Source organism: Mobula birostris, chromosome 21 (assembly GCF_030028105.1).
Source record: "Mobula birostris isolate sMobBir1 chromosome 21, sMobBir1.hap1, whole genome shotgun sequence".
Taxonomy (NCBI): domain Eukaryota; kingdom Metazoa; phylum Chordata; class Chondrichthyes; order Myliobatiformes; family Myliobatidae; genus Mobula; species Mobula birostris.
In genome coordinates this window covers 31,028,554-31,044,736 of record NC_092390.1, presented here as the reverse complement: position 1 = coordinate 31,044,736, position 16,183 = coordinate 31,028,554, and the positions used below count along the sequence as shown (strand labels likewise).

Sequence of the window (16,183 nt, the reverse complement as noted above, 5' to 3'; positions counted from 1 at the left end):
TGAAGATGTCCTGGGTACCTTGAAGGCTAGTACCCAAGTTGGAAGTGACTAAATTTACGACCCTCTGCAGCTTCTTGCGATCCTGTGTAGTAGCCCCCCATACCAGGCAGTGATGCAGCCTGTCAGAATGCTCTCCATGGTACAACTATAGAAGTTTTTGAGTGTATTTGTTGACATACCAAATCTCGTCAAAGTTCTAATGAAGTGTAGTCGCTGTCTTGCCTTCTTTATAGCTGCATTGATACGTTGGGACCAGGTTAGGTCTTCAGAGTTCTTGATACCCAGGAACTTGAAAATGCTCACTCTTTCCACTTCTGATCCCTCTATGAGGATTGGTATGTGTTCCTTCATCTTACCCTTCCTGAAGTCCATAATCAGCTCTTTCGTCTTACTGGCATTGAGTGCAAGGTTGTTGCTGCGACACCACTCCACTAGTCAGCATATCTCGTTCCTGTACCCCTTCTCATCTCCATCTGAGATTCTACCAACAACGGTTGTATCATCAGCAAACTTATAGATGGTATTTGAGCTATGTCTAGTCACACAGTCATGGGTATAGAGAGAGTAGAGCATTGGGCTAAGGACACACCCCTGAGGTGCACCAGTGTTGATTGTCAGCGAGGAGGAGATGTTATCACCAATCGGCACAGACTGTGGTCTTCCAGTTAGGAAGTCAAGGATCCAATTGCAGAGGGAGGTACAGACGCCCAGGTTCTGTAACTTCTAAATCAGGGTTGTGGAAATGATGGTGTTAAATAGTCGATTAACAGATTTCTCACATAGGTGTTTGTATTGAATTGTGTCTGTGATTAAAGCAGAGAATGTTTGAAATACTCAGCAGGTTAGGCAACATTATTCCAAGGCCTAGACTGAGTGGATGTGGAGAGGATGTTTCCGATGGTGGGGGAGTCTAGGACCAGAGGGTAGTGAATCTGTAAAATTCATTGCGACAGAACAGGAGGCCAAATCACTGGGTATATTTAAAGTGGAGGTTGATTTTTAAAAAAAAATATTAAGGGCATCAGAGGTTTCAGGGAGAAGGCAGAAGAATGGGGTTGAGAGGGATAATAAATCAGCCGTGATGGAATGGCGGAGCAGATTTGATGGACAATGGCTTAATTCTGCTCCTATGTCTTATGGTCTAACCTCTCATGAGAGAGAAACAGAGTTAGCATTTCAGGCTTGATGTCCTTTCATCAGAACAGAACTATCTGACTGCTATATATTCTCACCATTTTCTGTTTATATTTCATAATTTAAAGACTTTGATCAGGGCTCTCCTTAGTCTTTACTTCGCAATGATACAGAATTGGATCCCCTCCCCCACTTGGATGTCGTTCTTTCAGATATAAGAATTGAAACCTTCCTTCAGTTATTGCTGTCCACAGAAAAGCAAATCAGCAATTAGAAAACTCATATTGCTATTGTTATTTATTGTCACATGTACCAAGATACAGTGAAAAACTTAACTTGCATACTGTTTTATACAGATCAAATAATTACCTAGTGCAATGAGTCAGAATAGGCAAAACAAGCAACCATGCAGAATACAGTGTAAAAGCCACCAGTAAAGTGCAGTGCAGGCAAATGATAAAGTGCAAGATTGTAACGAGGTAGATTGTGAGGCCAAGAGTCCATTTTATCAACAAGAGGCCCCTTCAAGAGTCCAGTCAGATAACAGTGGTTTAGAAGTTGTCGTTCGCCTGGTGGTACATGCTTTCGGGGTTTCACATTTACATTGACAGAAGGGAGAGAAAGAGAATGTCTGGGGAAAGGGGAGAGGTTTTTGGTTCTTTTAGCTCTTTTTCTGAGGCAGCAAGAAATATAGGCAGATTTTAGGCACCTACACCTCCTCTCTCACTACCATTCAGGGCGCAAAACAGTCCTTCCAGGTGAGGTGATATTTCACCTGTGAGTTTGTTGGAGTCATCTACTGTATCCGGTGCTTCCGGTGTGGCTTCCTGTACATTAGTGAGACTCGACCAGAAAAACGAGATTTCCCAGTGGCCACTCATTTTAATTCCACTTCTCATTCCCATTCCGACATGTCAGTCTATGGCCTCCTCTACAGTGGCAATGTGGCCACACTCAGATTGGTGGAGTAACACCTTATATTCCATCTGGGTAGTCTCCAACCTGATGGCATGAACATTGATTTCTCAAACTTCTGGTAATGCCCCCATCCCCTCCTTAACCAGTCCCCATTCCCATTTCCCTCTCTCACCTTAACTGCCCATCACCTCCCTCTGGTGTTCCTTCCCCTTTTCTTTCTTCCATGGCTTTCTGCCCTCTCCTATCTGATTCTCCCTTCTCCAACCCTGTATCTCTTTCACCAATCAACTTTCTAGCTCTTTCCTTCACCCCTCCTGCCACTTCCTGCTTTCACCTATCGCCTTGTGTTTCTTCTACCTTTCCCCCCCACCTTCTAACTCTGACTCATCTTATTTTCTCCAGTCCTGATGAGGGGCCTCGGCCCAAAACATTGACTGCACTCTTTTCCATAGATGCTGCCTGGCCTGCTGAGTTCCTCCAGCATTTTGTGTGTGTTGCTTGGTTTTCCAGTATCTGCCGATTTTCTCTTGCTTGTGATTGTGTATAGATCCACATTGTCTAGCCTGATAAAAAACATTTACCAAACGTTCTGAATTTTAAGTCAGGGATAATCAACTCATAATAAAGTTAGTTTTAATAAATGAGTTTCTCTCTCTCGCTCTCGCTGTTCATGTGGGTTCATCAAATTTTAATTTGCATTTGTATTAGAATTTACATTCAGTGGCCTCTTTATTAGGTACACCTGTTTGTTAATGCAAATAGCTAATTAGCCAATCATGTGGTAGCAAGTCAATGCATAAAAGCATGCAGACATGGTCAAGGGGTTCAGTTGTCATTTAGACCAAACATCAGAGTGGGGAAGAAATATGATCTAAGTGACTTTGATTGTTGGTGCAAGACGGTATTGTTTGAGTACTTCAGGAACTGGTGATCTCTGGGAATTTTCACACACAGCAGTCTCTAGAGTTTACAGAGAATGGTGCGATAAACAAAAAACACCCAGTGAGTGGCATTTCTGTGGGCAAAAATGCCTTGTTAATGAGACGAGTCACAGGACAATGGCTAGACTGGTTCAAGCTGACTGGAAGGTGACAGTAACTCAAATAACCACACATTACAACAATGGTATGCAGAAGAGCATCTCTGAATGCACAAAATGTCAAACCTTGAAGTGGATGGGATACAGCAGCTGAAGAACACACTGGGTTGCATTCCTGTACCTAATAGAGCGGCCTCTGACTGTGGAACCAACCATCTTTGTGAGTTGTGCTTTCAACACTTGTTTTTAACTTTTAAACGAGAACAGATATGACATGAACCACTCTAACTCAGAACTTACTTGATATGCCCTGTTACTCTGCTTCCCAATCCTACCAGAAAGAATCAACAATAAGATGATATAACTCATAAATACAAAATTGGGCAAGTTCGTTTACTCCAGTGCAGGATGACAGAACAACAGAATGATTGTGGATGGAGATTCTGTGGATTTACAACATGAAAACACAATGGATGGCAGCCAAATGTCAGAAGAGTCTGCAATCCTGAATAAAGCTTCTGTATTAACTTGATTGTTGTTTGAGAGACATTGAGAGTGCTGACACAAGGTATTTCTTTCTGAAATTTAAAGCTCCAGAATAACTTGAAAGATTGCCTTGCACACGAGAAATTAATTTACATCATGAGTTTCTGTGACAGGCTCCAATAGATGGCAGCAGCTTACAAGGTAAGCACAGTATTCCCCCTCAGGTGCTCTTCCAATGCAATGTTATTTAGTTTGACTCTGGGGAGCAGGCTTTTTCAATTTAGCTCTTGGTTGGATGGCCGATCCTGCCGAGGCGACTGAGCTGTTTTCACAAAATGCGAAGCTGTGTGCCAGGGGAAAAGGTTCGTAAAACTTATTTTTTCTGATTTTGTCACAGAGATTGTGTAGCATTGCTTGTTATGCTGCCATTCCAATCAGCTGAGAAATGGACAAGTGCTGAAGGATGCAGCCCTTCAGCATCTATCAGCCTACTTGACATCGGCAACATAAACCGGGATTGCCACCAAGCACACGTTAAATGTGACATCACTTTCTATTCATGTCATGTAGCGCTGAGAAGGTCAGTATTTGTTATTCATCCATAATTGCCCTTGATTTTTATTTTTGCCATTTTAGCAGTCTATAAAGCAGTTGTCACTTGCTACGGCTGATGAGGGAAAAGTTATTTTCGTCTGACAGCCCTATATTGAAACAAGCTTAAATTAGGAAAACCTTACTTCAGCACTGAATCACAATGGACCTGAATATTTCTGCACTGGGAAAATTGCCAATATTGCAGTACCCTGCTTCTACCATCCAGCCTTGACCCACTTAGGCTCACTGCTTGGATGCTGTCACCCATATATTCTCTCTTAGGTTCCTTTCCCCAATTTCCAATTACATTTGTTCAACTTTTTCTCCTCACTTATCTTGACCTTCCTTCAGATTGCCTTTCTGGGTAATGAGTTATCCCAAATACATCATGATCAATACAACTGGCATCAGAAAATGCCATAACTTCCCCTCCTTGGTATACTATTATCTACCTTGAGAAATGTGCTTGTTTCAAAGAAGAGTTATGCAATTAATTTTGAGGTGGCATGCAGCACTTCACTCTGCCCTGACCCACCTGGACAGCCCCAACTCTTACGTCAGAATGCTGTTCATTGACTTTAGTTGGTCAATACTGTGATCCCCTCCAAGCTGATCACCAAACTTGGCCGGTTTGGTAGCAGCTCATCCTTTCGCAATTGGACCTTGGATTTTCTGACTAACAGACTCCAATCAGTTAAGTTAGACACCCTCTCCTCCTCCATTCTCACCCTGAATACCGGCGTGCCTCAAGGCTGTGTGCTGAGTGCTCTTCTGTACTCCCTTTTCACCTATGACTGTGTTCCTGTACATGGTTCTAACTCCATAATCAAGTTTGCAGACGACACCACGGTGGTTGGCCTGATCAGAGGGGATGACGAGACGGCCTACAGGGACGAGGTCCAGCACCTGGTCGCGTGGTGTGCCGACAACAATCTGGCCCTTAACACCCAGAAGGCCAAGGAGATCATTGTGGACTTCAGGCATGCTAGGAGCCACACTCACATCCCCGCCTACATCAACAGAGCTGTAGTGGAGCGTGTATCAAGCTTCAAGTTCCTTGGTGTGCACATTTCCAAGGATCTCACCTGGTCCCTGAACTCCTCCATCCTGATCAAAAAGGCATAACAGTGCCTTTATTTCCTGCGGAGCATCAAGAAAGCTCACCTCTGTCCCAGGATACTGACGGACTTTTACCGCTGTACCATTGGGAGCATACTCACCAACTGCATCTCAGTGTGGTATGGCAATTGTCCCGTATCAGACCACCAAGTACTCCAGCGTGTGGTGAAAACTGCCCAGTGGATTATCGGCACCCAATTACCCAACGTTGAGAACATCTACCATAAATGCTGCCTGGACGGGGCAAAAAGCATTGTCAAAGATGCCTCTTACCCTAACAATGGACGTTTTACTCTCCTCCCATCCGGTAGACGCTACAGGAGCCTCCGCTCTCACACCAGCAGGCACAGGAAGAGCTTCTTCCCTGAGGCTGTGACCCTGCTGAACCTCACATCACAGCGCTAAGCAGTATTGCACCCATATTGTACTGTCTCAGTACTTCTATATTTGTGTGCTGTAGTATTTACTTTTTATTTGCAGTTATTTTGCAAATAACACTATTCTTTGCATTTCTGGTTAGATGCTAATTGCATTTCACTGGCTTTGTATCTGTACTCGGCACAATGACATTAAAGTTGAATCTAATCTAAGTAAGGTGATAGATATTATCAATTAAAGAGCCATTGGAAAACTGTTCATTGTATTTGATGCATTTATTAATAACTCAGTCAGGATTAATCTTACCAACATAAGAGTACGTACAGACACTTATTTAAAAATCAGAGACCAGGACATTTTCTAATCACTATTATAGAGCAGCCAGCAGAATGACAGCCAAAGGCCTGCATCAAGCATACATCAACAAGGTCCATTGTCCTTGAAGGCATATTGGTGCGTTTTTCAACATGTAAGTTTTCTAATAAGTTAATGTTATTCTGATGAACGTCTTCCACCAAGATACTATTCTGTGTTGTAACTTTTTATCCACAGTACAAATGTGCACTCACAAGTTATTTGGTGCATATCTTTCCAATCAGCCTTGGCACGGGAAGCAGCTGTTTCTTGTTGTTTAGTTATTCTCCCGAGGGGCTTTCTTGTTCTATATTAATGCTTTGCATCCCATCTGTATTTGTTGTGTGAATCTGTTCTGTGAAATCTTTGCTATAAATGCAATTTCACTTGATTATTTCTTCCACTGCTTCCATATCTATTTGCACTCAGTTTGAACTCCCGTTTGGATATTGCATTGCTCTTCAATATGAAAGGGTTTATTGCAGCCAACTATTCAACAAACTAGATTTGGATGATCAATGCAATGAGAATTGGACAGATTAGAGAGTCAGTGTGTGTCTGCTCTGGCAGATATTGCCCAGGTACTGTGGACAAAATTGACCTTGCCACATTAGAGGGCCCAAGGTAGCTTACAGCTTACTCATCCTTTTCCTTACCATTACCTTATTACTTCTAAGGGTCCCCCTCAGATCCGGCCTGACTCTGAGAAGGCATGCACAGGACTACACAGCAAGCAGGCTGAGGAACCATGGATCGCACCACTGATAGACATCCCTGCTTTATTGTCCTTTAAAAATGATTCATTATAGTCTCTGTTTTCAATGTATTTCCTGGCATTTTTTTCCCTTCTGATTAATGACTTTGATGCATCTTTCAAGAGCCATCTCAACATCACCAATATCACCTAGGAGCAGATTGCCTGTTTCAATCAGGAACTTTATTGGACAGCAATATTTTATTTAGAGAACAAATAACTATTGATCTTGAGGAAAGAAGGATGGTGGAATCATATTTTAGCAATTTGTATCAGTACAATAAGCAAAGAAACTCAGTGTGCGACATTGGGAGAAATAATTATGTTCAAGTAGCAAATTAACCAGACCTGTTGATAAATAAGTTAAAATAAGGAAGATTCTGGCATTGATTAGTGAAATCCTATCAGCTAACAGCACATGAACTCAATAAGCCTCATATTGGTGTGAAGGTGTTTTGGCTTTGCACCAATGCTAAATTGGTGAGAACTGTAAGAAGAACTGGCTCTTAAGTCTTTTCTTCAGAGACATTTCCTCCCATTCACTTCAGCGCGTTCTCAAGCCTGATTTCTAAATTAGGATTGCACTCACACAAAAACAGCACCATCAGCAGAAAAAAAATCGATAGCACCAATGCCCTGTTAAAAATAAAATCCAGATTTGGTCCCAGTGATGTTTTCCAAGGGACCTTGTCAGTGTGAGAGCTTGTGTGCAGTGGACAGCTAATTATGGATGCATTGCCTATGATTTTCTGGCCAGTGAAATAATGGAAAATTCTGCTTACAATGATCCTTGAATGCAACTAACAGAATTTTCTATGCTGCCAATAAATCTTATGAGGTGTAAAATTAGTGTTGAAATGCATTAAGACATTTTAACCAGGTTTTTAAGACCTCTAAGGTTACATCAAAAGAATAATCCACAGATGAAAATATTTTATATGCCATCAAGATGGGGGTATTACTTTTTACAAACACACAAGCAGAACATGCAAATATTTCAAATGAATATGAAAAAAGATGAGCAAAAAATGTACAGAAAGAAAGCTTGCATTTACACTACATGGTTTCAGCAGTACATTCCAATGCATTTTACAGCCAATTAGATACTTCTGAAAATCTGTCAATGTTATGGTGACAAAATGACAGCCAATTTGTGCAGATTAAACAAAAGTAGATTCAACTCAAAGTTTAAATAAGATTGTAACTACAGCACACCGTAGGGGTTAGAAGAACATAGGAAATATGAGAAGGAGCGGGCCATCAGATTTCTGGAGCCTCCTCCACCACTCATCAAGACCATAGTTGATCTTGCATTTCAACACCATTTTCCAGCAATTTTTCACCTGAATCCCTTAATATTCAGAAACCTGTCAGTCTTTATTTGGAACTAACTCAATGACTGAGTATCCACAGCGTTTCTGGATGGAGACTTCTACGGGTTAACCACACTCTGAATGAATGTTCTTTTGTCTCATCCCAGTCTTAAATGGCATTTTAGTTTCAATGGTATGCCCTGATCCTAAACTCCTCGGCCAGGTGAAACATCCTTTTTGCATTGCTGTAAGTTAACAATGATGTAAGTTTTAATGAGAGTTTCCTAAACACTGGAGAGTCTTAATGTTCACCCTTTCCCCTCATATAACTCTCTAACATCCCCGGAACCAGCTGAATAAATTGTCACTGCCTTTGTCCTTTGGTAAGGAGCGTATAATCACATGCAGTGCTTCAGGTTGGTTTTTTCAATACATTACACAATTGCAATAAGATTTCCCTTCCTATGATCAAACTCTCCCAGTATAAAGGCACCTACATTTTGGCTTTTAGTGAATTCTTCACAGCTACAATAAGGTCCTTTGAACAGCAGCCCAACCCAATCTCTAACTATTTAACAAAGACTGTTTCTCTGTTATGTTCACCAAAGGGGATGACCTTGCATTCTCTACAGTATATTCCAATTTCAATTTTCTTATCCTCTTACTTAGTCTACATCTCCTGAAGCCTCTTTACATTCTTGTCTGCACTCACAATCTTCAAAATTAGTATCATCAGTAAACTTGGAAAAAGAACATTTGGTCCCCTCAGTTTAACCACTGGCAAAGACTGAGAGTAGCTGGAACCCAAGCACTAATGGCTGTAGTATCCAATAGTCATAGCCTACCATCTGAGAAAGATGTTTATTTTTTCTCATTGTTTTCTATCCGAAAACCAATTCTCCATCTTGTGACTGAACTAGTTATCCAGAGGCAAGTACGAATGATCCAGAGACAAGAATTAAAATTTCATTCAGGCTGGTGCAGAATCTAAATGCAGTCAATTAAAACAATTTTCAAATAAATTCCTAGTGTCAATAAAAGTGTCCATGAACTTACTGAATTATCACTAAAAAATCTTCTGCCTTTATGTAAAAAAATTATTTTCCTTCTTTGTCTAATCTGGCCTACAGGGCCACCTGAATGTGATTGATTTTTAACTGTCTTCTGCAATTTTTTTAATTTTTATTTTGCAAACCCACTAAGTATCCTTCTGCTGAACCTATATTGCACTTATACTGAAATCAGTTTATCTTTCCTTGAATCAGCTGATCAGGAATGTTGTAACCTAAACAAGATCCTTCGAGTGAGTTTGAAGCTCAGATTTTTTTAACAAACAGACTCAATGTGCATCCAACTGGTCACCTGTCTGTCAAACCTAAAGGGAGTCAGACTTCAGATAAAACTGCAAGGCCTGGAAGTCACCCACAACAATCATGAGAAAAAGGGTAAAGGAGGGCAGGTTGGTCAATTTTGTGGGTGGGAAGAATGGTAGCAAACATTTCTTATGGTGTCCTTGAAGTGAACATCTGCTGATTATTTTTCTGTTTTGTACATAAGTTTTTGACATATCCACCAGGATATAATCATCTTTCTGCCAGTGGTGACCAAATTATTTGCTCTGCTATTCTGTGCAACTAGTTCACTAATCCATTGATTAACTTATACTTATCTCTCCAATTAAAACTAACTCCCTCTACTCATCTGCATTTCCTATCTTGTTTTTTAGAAATAATTCTGATATACAGTATCTGTTATAGACTGATTTCAACAACGGATATATCTGAATTATAGCATTTCTAATTTTTTTTCCCCACAATGATCATTGTCTGCCATTGACATGATCATTCATATTATTTATGCGTCTTTACCATTTTCTATTCTCATCTATACCATTCATAGCACATACCAAATTGGTTTAACAGATTAAATAATCTTATTTCAGGTGTTTGTTTTGGCCATCGTTCTGGTATTGTGCTCTATATTGTTGCAGACTGACTTACAAACATATTTTGTTTGGTTATATTTTTACTCGTTTTACTTGGCTTGCTAGAATTGCTTTAAAAATCTAAAGTTATAGAATATGAGCAAAAAGATGACAAAAAGTGGTAAAACAACAGTAAACCTGTATCAGGGTTAAATAGAGGACTAATTCACATCAATCAGCATGAGAAAAAGAAGGATTTTGAACCCAAAGTGCCAAGTGAAATTAAGATGGAAATTAGTTAATAGAAATCATATCATTTAAAGAAATGAGACACATTTTAAACTAACATCCTGCTCCGTCTTGATGCAAGTGCCAAATCATACTCAAACTCCGAAATGTTTGGTCAAATAAATGGGAGTGGAAGTAAAGCAATTAGTACAAATTGGGTTTCAATGAAGGATGAGGTTTTCATTAGATTGGGGATAGGATAGCACCCTTCACTTTGAGGCCCTGTATATTTGAACATACAGGCTTGTGCCTCAGTAATGAATGCCTCTTACTCCTGGATTATCTCAACTTCGGCCAGCAGTCTGAAATAAGAGGTAGCACAATGACTTCATGCAAAAGTGCTTGCCCTGGAAGCCACATATCACCACACAAAAAAAAATCATGGGCTAGGAGTTAGAGTGCAGTGTGGGAGCAAAAGAACAGGCTTTGCTGATGAGTTTTTGAATAACACACCGATCCTATCAAATGAAATTATTGACCTACCTTCAAGGGCGTTATAATCTTTTTGCTAGGTTTCACTCATTGGGCAACCTAGTCAGTAGATCATTGAAGTACCACCAGGACCTCAACAAAATGAAGTTCCCACCCGAGTTAGCTTGGTATCCCTGTTGCCCAAGAGTCTTGTTAAGGTGTAATGGCCATGAACTTAGCAGGATAGGACAGGAAGTCTTTGTACAGCTATTCTAACTGAATGTTGGTCCATTCCAACTGGGAGTTCTGTACAAAAAAAGGAGGAAAATCAATAGGAAAATTTCGCATTTTAAGAACTCAAGCAGAAATTCTCAATTGTATTAAAAATCTTAACTCATTTTAAATAAACAAATTGATGTATTTTAACTCATTTTAAATTAACAAAGTATTAGGTTTAGAATATTGGTTATAGCTCTGTAGCAGTGCAGTAAAACAGGTAGGAAGAACAGAAAGGATAAAGAAATTGAAAGCGAATTAAGTTGTGAGCAGAATGAAGTTAAATTAATACTAAGGTTTTATTTACCTCTAAAGGACAAGAGATCTCATGATCATGTCAGTGAGTACAGAGGATACAGAATGGATTAACTGGTACCATTGCCTGATTTGGTGATCTCACAGACCATGTGTAAAATGGAGGTGAAGCACACATTTGGTGAACTCATGACATTTGCATATGAAGTTAACAGTAAAAGATTGTTATACTGACAGGTTTAGGGAAAGACACAAGGAGACTTGAATACAGCATTAATGCCAGTATTGTCTAGTGGGCTGAATAACTTGTCTCTGTGCCATACAATACGATGCAATGGTAAGCCCTTGGAGCACAGGGTGCATCATGGAGTTTCTAGCACTTGCAAACTCACAGCACAGTTAATATCTAATGGAGCAAAAACATCAATTATTTTGAAATACGGCATGCAGAAGTCACGGACATTAATAAAGTTCATGAACAGAAAAGGATGTTGAATGGAACCAAGACGACTACAGTCTCATTAAACTCATATTATTATGGAAGCTGTGCAGCATAAAGTCTCAGCCAGATTTTGGAAAGGGGCTGCCTTAATTAATTTAAGGATGCTATAATGTTATGATATACCATAAAATAGTGTTTTTTGAAAAGCCTCCATTAGAAGTAAGCTTTAACATGAAAGATTAAAAGCAAGCGAATCTGCGAACACACTTGTGACATCAGTTCCAAGCAAATATTCAATGAAGATCCAAGTGGAGGTAACATTTGATTTCTTGTTGTCTTCTGGGAGATGGATAGCAAATTAACCATAAATGTGCTGGTGATGCTATACATGGAGAACAATAGCAACTGAACAAGCACTGAAGAGGAGGAAGATTACATATTACACTCAAGCTCTAAATCATGAAAGTGCAAATAGTAGAAAATAATTGGAAGCAATGGCCTAGAAAAGGTATACGAATTAACAAGAAATGGCAAAGCAATTGGATGTTGGAGTGAATAGACCAGAGTAGTTAAGTATATATTTCAAATGCATTGGCCAGATTACACAACATGTTTTTCAGCTACTTCTCATAAAAAAATAATTGAAACAGTACAATAAGCAAAGAACAGACACTGTGCAGATTGGCTTAACAGTAGAGAATGATTTAGAGATTTCAAACTCATGGAAGAAATTGGTTAGCATAGGAAGAGGCTTTAAAATAGTATACTATTATTTCTAATAATCTATTATTGTCTCAAAATAGAAAATGGAATTCTGTGCCCAAAAGAATATGATTTTTTTTTGAAGTTAGGATGGCAGACATTAAAATTAGAATGGTTGTCCAGAACAGGAGCTAAACTATCATGTTATAAATTTCAGTGGCTCTTTGGCACTTGATCATTTTTGATTCCATTTAACATCTCACCTTTTTAAAGGTCCAGACTGATGTAAATGATTTGAACTGAACAGTGTTGCCTTTACAGATCTACATTGCTGAGATCTAGTATACTTGAAAAAACAATTCATATTTTAACTTTCTCTAACCTGGACCACATTTACAATATCCCATAAGTATAAAATATGTTAGCAATTTTGATTTATTCGGTCGGGGGTAACTCAAATACTCTGATTTAGAAGAACAGAATGATTTGCATTGGCAGAAGTCAAAATTCAGAACTTAAATTTTTAAATATCTTCCATTTAAAATATAAGATTTAAATCATTGATAAATTATGTACAATAGCAAAGTAAATCTTATGAATCATCGCTGCAAAGAATATAAAATTATTAAACATTTTAGGAAACTATTTCTCTAGCTGAAAAATTTACTTGAACATTCCAGAATAAAAATCAGAAAGCAAAAGAATGAAATTTTGGACTGTGAGAAATATTGATATTGACATCAGCAATATAGTAAATTTAATAAAATTGAAAACATAGTTAATAGCAGAACTTTAGTGTGGATAGAACATTGGTTTCCTATTATTATTATTAGACTATCAAAGTTTATAATTTTCAGAAAAGAAGTAAAAGCACAGTACTGCTGTTGTCAATAGGTTGCTGGTATTTACTATCAGCTCTTGCATGCAGAATGGTCGGATAGGCAATATAATTGTGGGATGCTCAGCCCTACAGGGTGACAGCCAACTTTAGTGTTCATCTTTTTGAAGATCAGTCCAGCTTGAATAATACTCACTATAAAAATATCAAGTGTCACATTCAGTGCTAGATTTTATATGTCATCATTGAGAGGGAATTCTATGAGTGCACAGATCTAATGAATATTGTAATAATTTAAAATAAAAATGTCCAGCTTTACAGAATTTACTGTATGATTTATGAAATATTACCTAAACTCTGCATATGTTGGTTAATAAACACCATCTATAACGTTATGTGGCAGACTTCGGTGATGGAAGAGATGAAAAGAACAGAGATGCTTAAAACTTGCCAAGATCTATTCTCAAATGTACCAACAAAACAGAGTATGCCCATGCAAAAGATTGCTAGCCAAATACAATAATATATTGTGTGACAGCAACCTTGTATTCTGTTTAATCACTGGCAGATTGAATTCACCATATGCATGTGGAAATCCTTCCTTAAATCTCTCTTGACTACCTCCTGAAACCAATATTTTGTCAGTAGCACCTGGGCACATCTCAGTAGATATCAGATTTATGCAATGCATTGTTACCATAAATCACTGTTTATCTAATCTCAATTCAATGTCATAACAGAAATTTAAGATTGAAGTGGAATAACTGTTTCAATGCAAAGGCATTTCTATGCTTTAGTTTCTGAAATTAATTCACACAACAAAAGATAATTAATACTCATCAAAGTATAAAACCCCAAAAAAAGTTGCAAATCAATTCTAAAAGTGTAGATAGAACTGCAAATAAGTACTATGTTCCATTCATTCAAACATTATCCTGCACTGTCTCTAGAGCATCAAAGCCAAATATTTAAGATTTTTTTTGTTATAAATTAGCTGATTTTTTTTTCTTTCAATGGCTACCTGTTGAGATCTCTGCTCACAAAGTGGGGGGCAGTAACTTAAGAGTGGTGTGAAGTGATGGGGGAGGGGAGGCTTTCAAAAAGTATAATTTATTTTATTTCTAAAAAATTTGTCATCAGCCAAGTGCTAAACGCGAAATGGAGTTGTGTAATCACATTGTACTTCTCTTCTGAAATTCTGTTCCAGTGAAGTCAACAAAAGCACCCACCATTACATTTTGCATTCAGTGCACATGTCTGAAGATGAATTTGTACCCCAGTACATTTAAAAATTTCCATCAGTCACTGAAGGTAATTAGCTCTGTCAAATCGAGGCCACCATTTGAAATCAGTGTAATCTATCAACATCTGCAAAAATAGATAAGGGTTATGTTTGATGTAAAGAAACCAATTTACTTCAGTCCCTCAAACAGTGAACCTTTAGTTTTACTTCATTGTGATTGCCAAGCAGGGCAAGTATCAGATCAAGTCTATTACTCCGTATTTACATTCAAAGCATGAAATCACTATCATATTCAGGGATTTCTTTGTGACTAAAGATACAGCCCATTTCTGTGATTGTTGGGATGTGAATGCCTGACAATCCCATTGAATGCAAGTCATATAAATCAAAATGCACCTTTCAAATGAACAAATTGGAAAACATTGTTACTTTTCCACAGTAACCATAAAAAAGTGATTTCTTTGTCATTAATTGCAATAAAAATTCTAATTTAGAGTTTTGTCATTGGTATGTGAAGATTATTCCAGGGTCCCATCCACAGTTCCTCTTCGTCAGATTGTGTTTGATCACTGTGAAATTCCAAAGGCTCCTTGACGTCTTCAGTGTCAATAGCTGATTCTTGGTCATCTGTGCTTTTTGCTTTGTCAGTCTTTGCCTTTACTATGCTCAGTCTGGACGTGCAGTTGCTGGGCCCCGTGCTGCCAGAAGCCACAGAGCTGCTCGACGGTCTTGCATTTAGATTGTCATTGCTGCAAGAAGCCGTTGCATCTGACGATGATGGATTGTTCAATGGGGCTTTTTCCTCCTGCGTGGCTGCCAGTTTATCCAGCTTCTTAAAATGCTTTCCCACTCTTGGGGGTGAAGCTGCTTTCCCATTGTTGGGAGGGCAACTGCGCCTTGTTCTTATGATGGACCCATTTTGAACAACGTAGATGCTACTGCTAATGTTGCTGTGGTTATTTGGGTGCTTGATGCGAATCCTTTGTGCCTCCAGCGCACTGTCCTCACCAGTTGAACTAGTTTCATACTCACGATCCACCACCAATTTTATTCTTCTATGGCGAGCCCACTGTAAGAGGCAAAGGAAAAATTAGAGAACCTTTGGCAAAGTTCAAAGGAAATTTAATATTGAAGTACACATATGTCACCAACTACTCCCTTGAAATTTATTTTTTGTAGACATTTACAGGAAAATAAAGAAATACAGTAGAGTTGATGAAAAACTGTACGTAAACACAGACTACCAAACAACCAATGTGCAAAAGAAGACAAATTGTACAAATAAAAGCAAAATAAATAAATATGCTGAGAGCATAAGCTGTAGAGTCCTTGAAAGTGAGTCCATAGGTTGTGGGATTAGTTCAGAATTGAGGTGAGTAAAGTTATCCACACTGGTTCAGGAGCCAGAGTCATTCTTGAGGTATTTGGTTGACATGGAGGAGCATTTCAAAAACAGTAGTCTATTCTCTGACTCATACCTTGCTGAGGCTGAAAATCAGCTCTCAGACACCTCCTCATACCTGCTACTGGACTGTGAATCCAGCACTAAACATCTCGCAGTGAGATGGTCAGGAAATCTTTCCTCTATATCCTACAGCCTCGCAATGCCCAACCCTGAACCACTCATTTCTACTTTCTCTCCAGGATCTATGTTCCATATTTAATCAATTCAGAGAAAGAAATTATTTTGGCTCATTGAGAATATTCTTGCTCAT

The 16,183-nt window shown here is 38.8% G+C and overlaps 1 protein-coding gene across 1 annotated transcript in view; it reads right to left on the bottom strand.

The window, feature by feature from the left end:
- Positions 1-14,958: 14,958 nt before the first annotated feature.
- The window catches only part of pcdh15b (protocadherin-related 15b), a 780,285-nt gene continuing 779,060 nt past the window's right edge, over positions 14,959-16,183 (bottom strand). The window contains exon 36 of the mRNA XM_072239829.1: positions 14,959-15,537. Coding sequence (XP_072095930.1) covers positions 14,959-15,537 — 579 coding nt within the window. The remainder of the gene's footprint in view (positions 15,538-16,183) is intronic.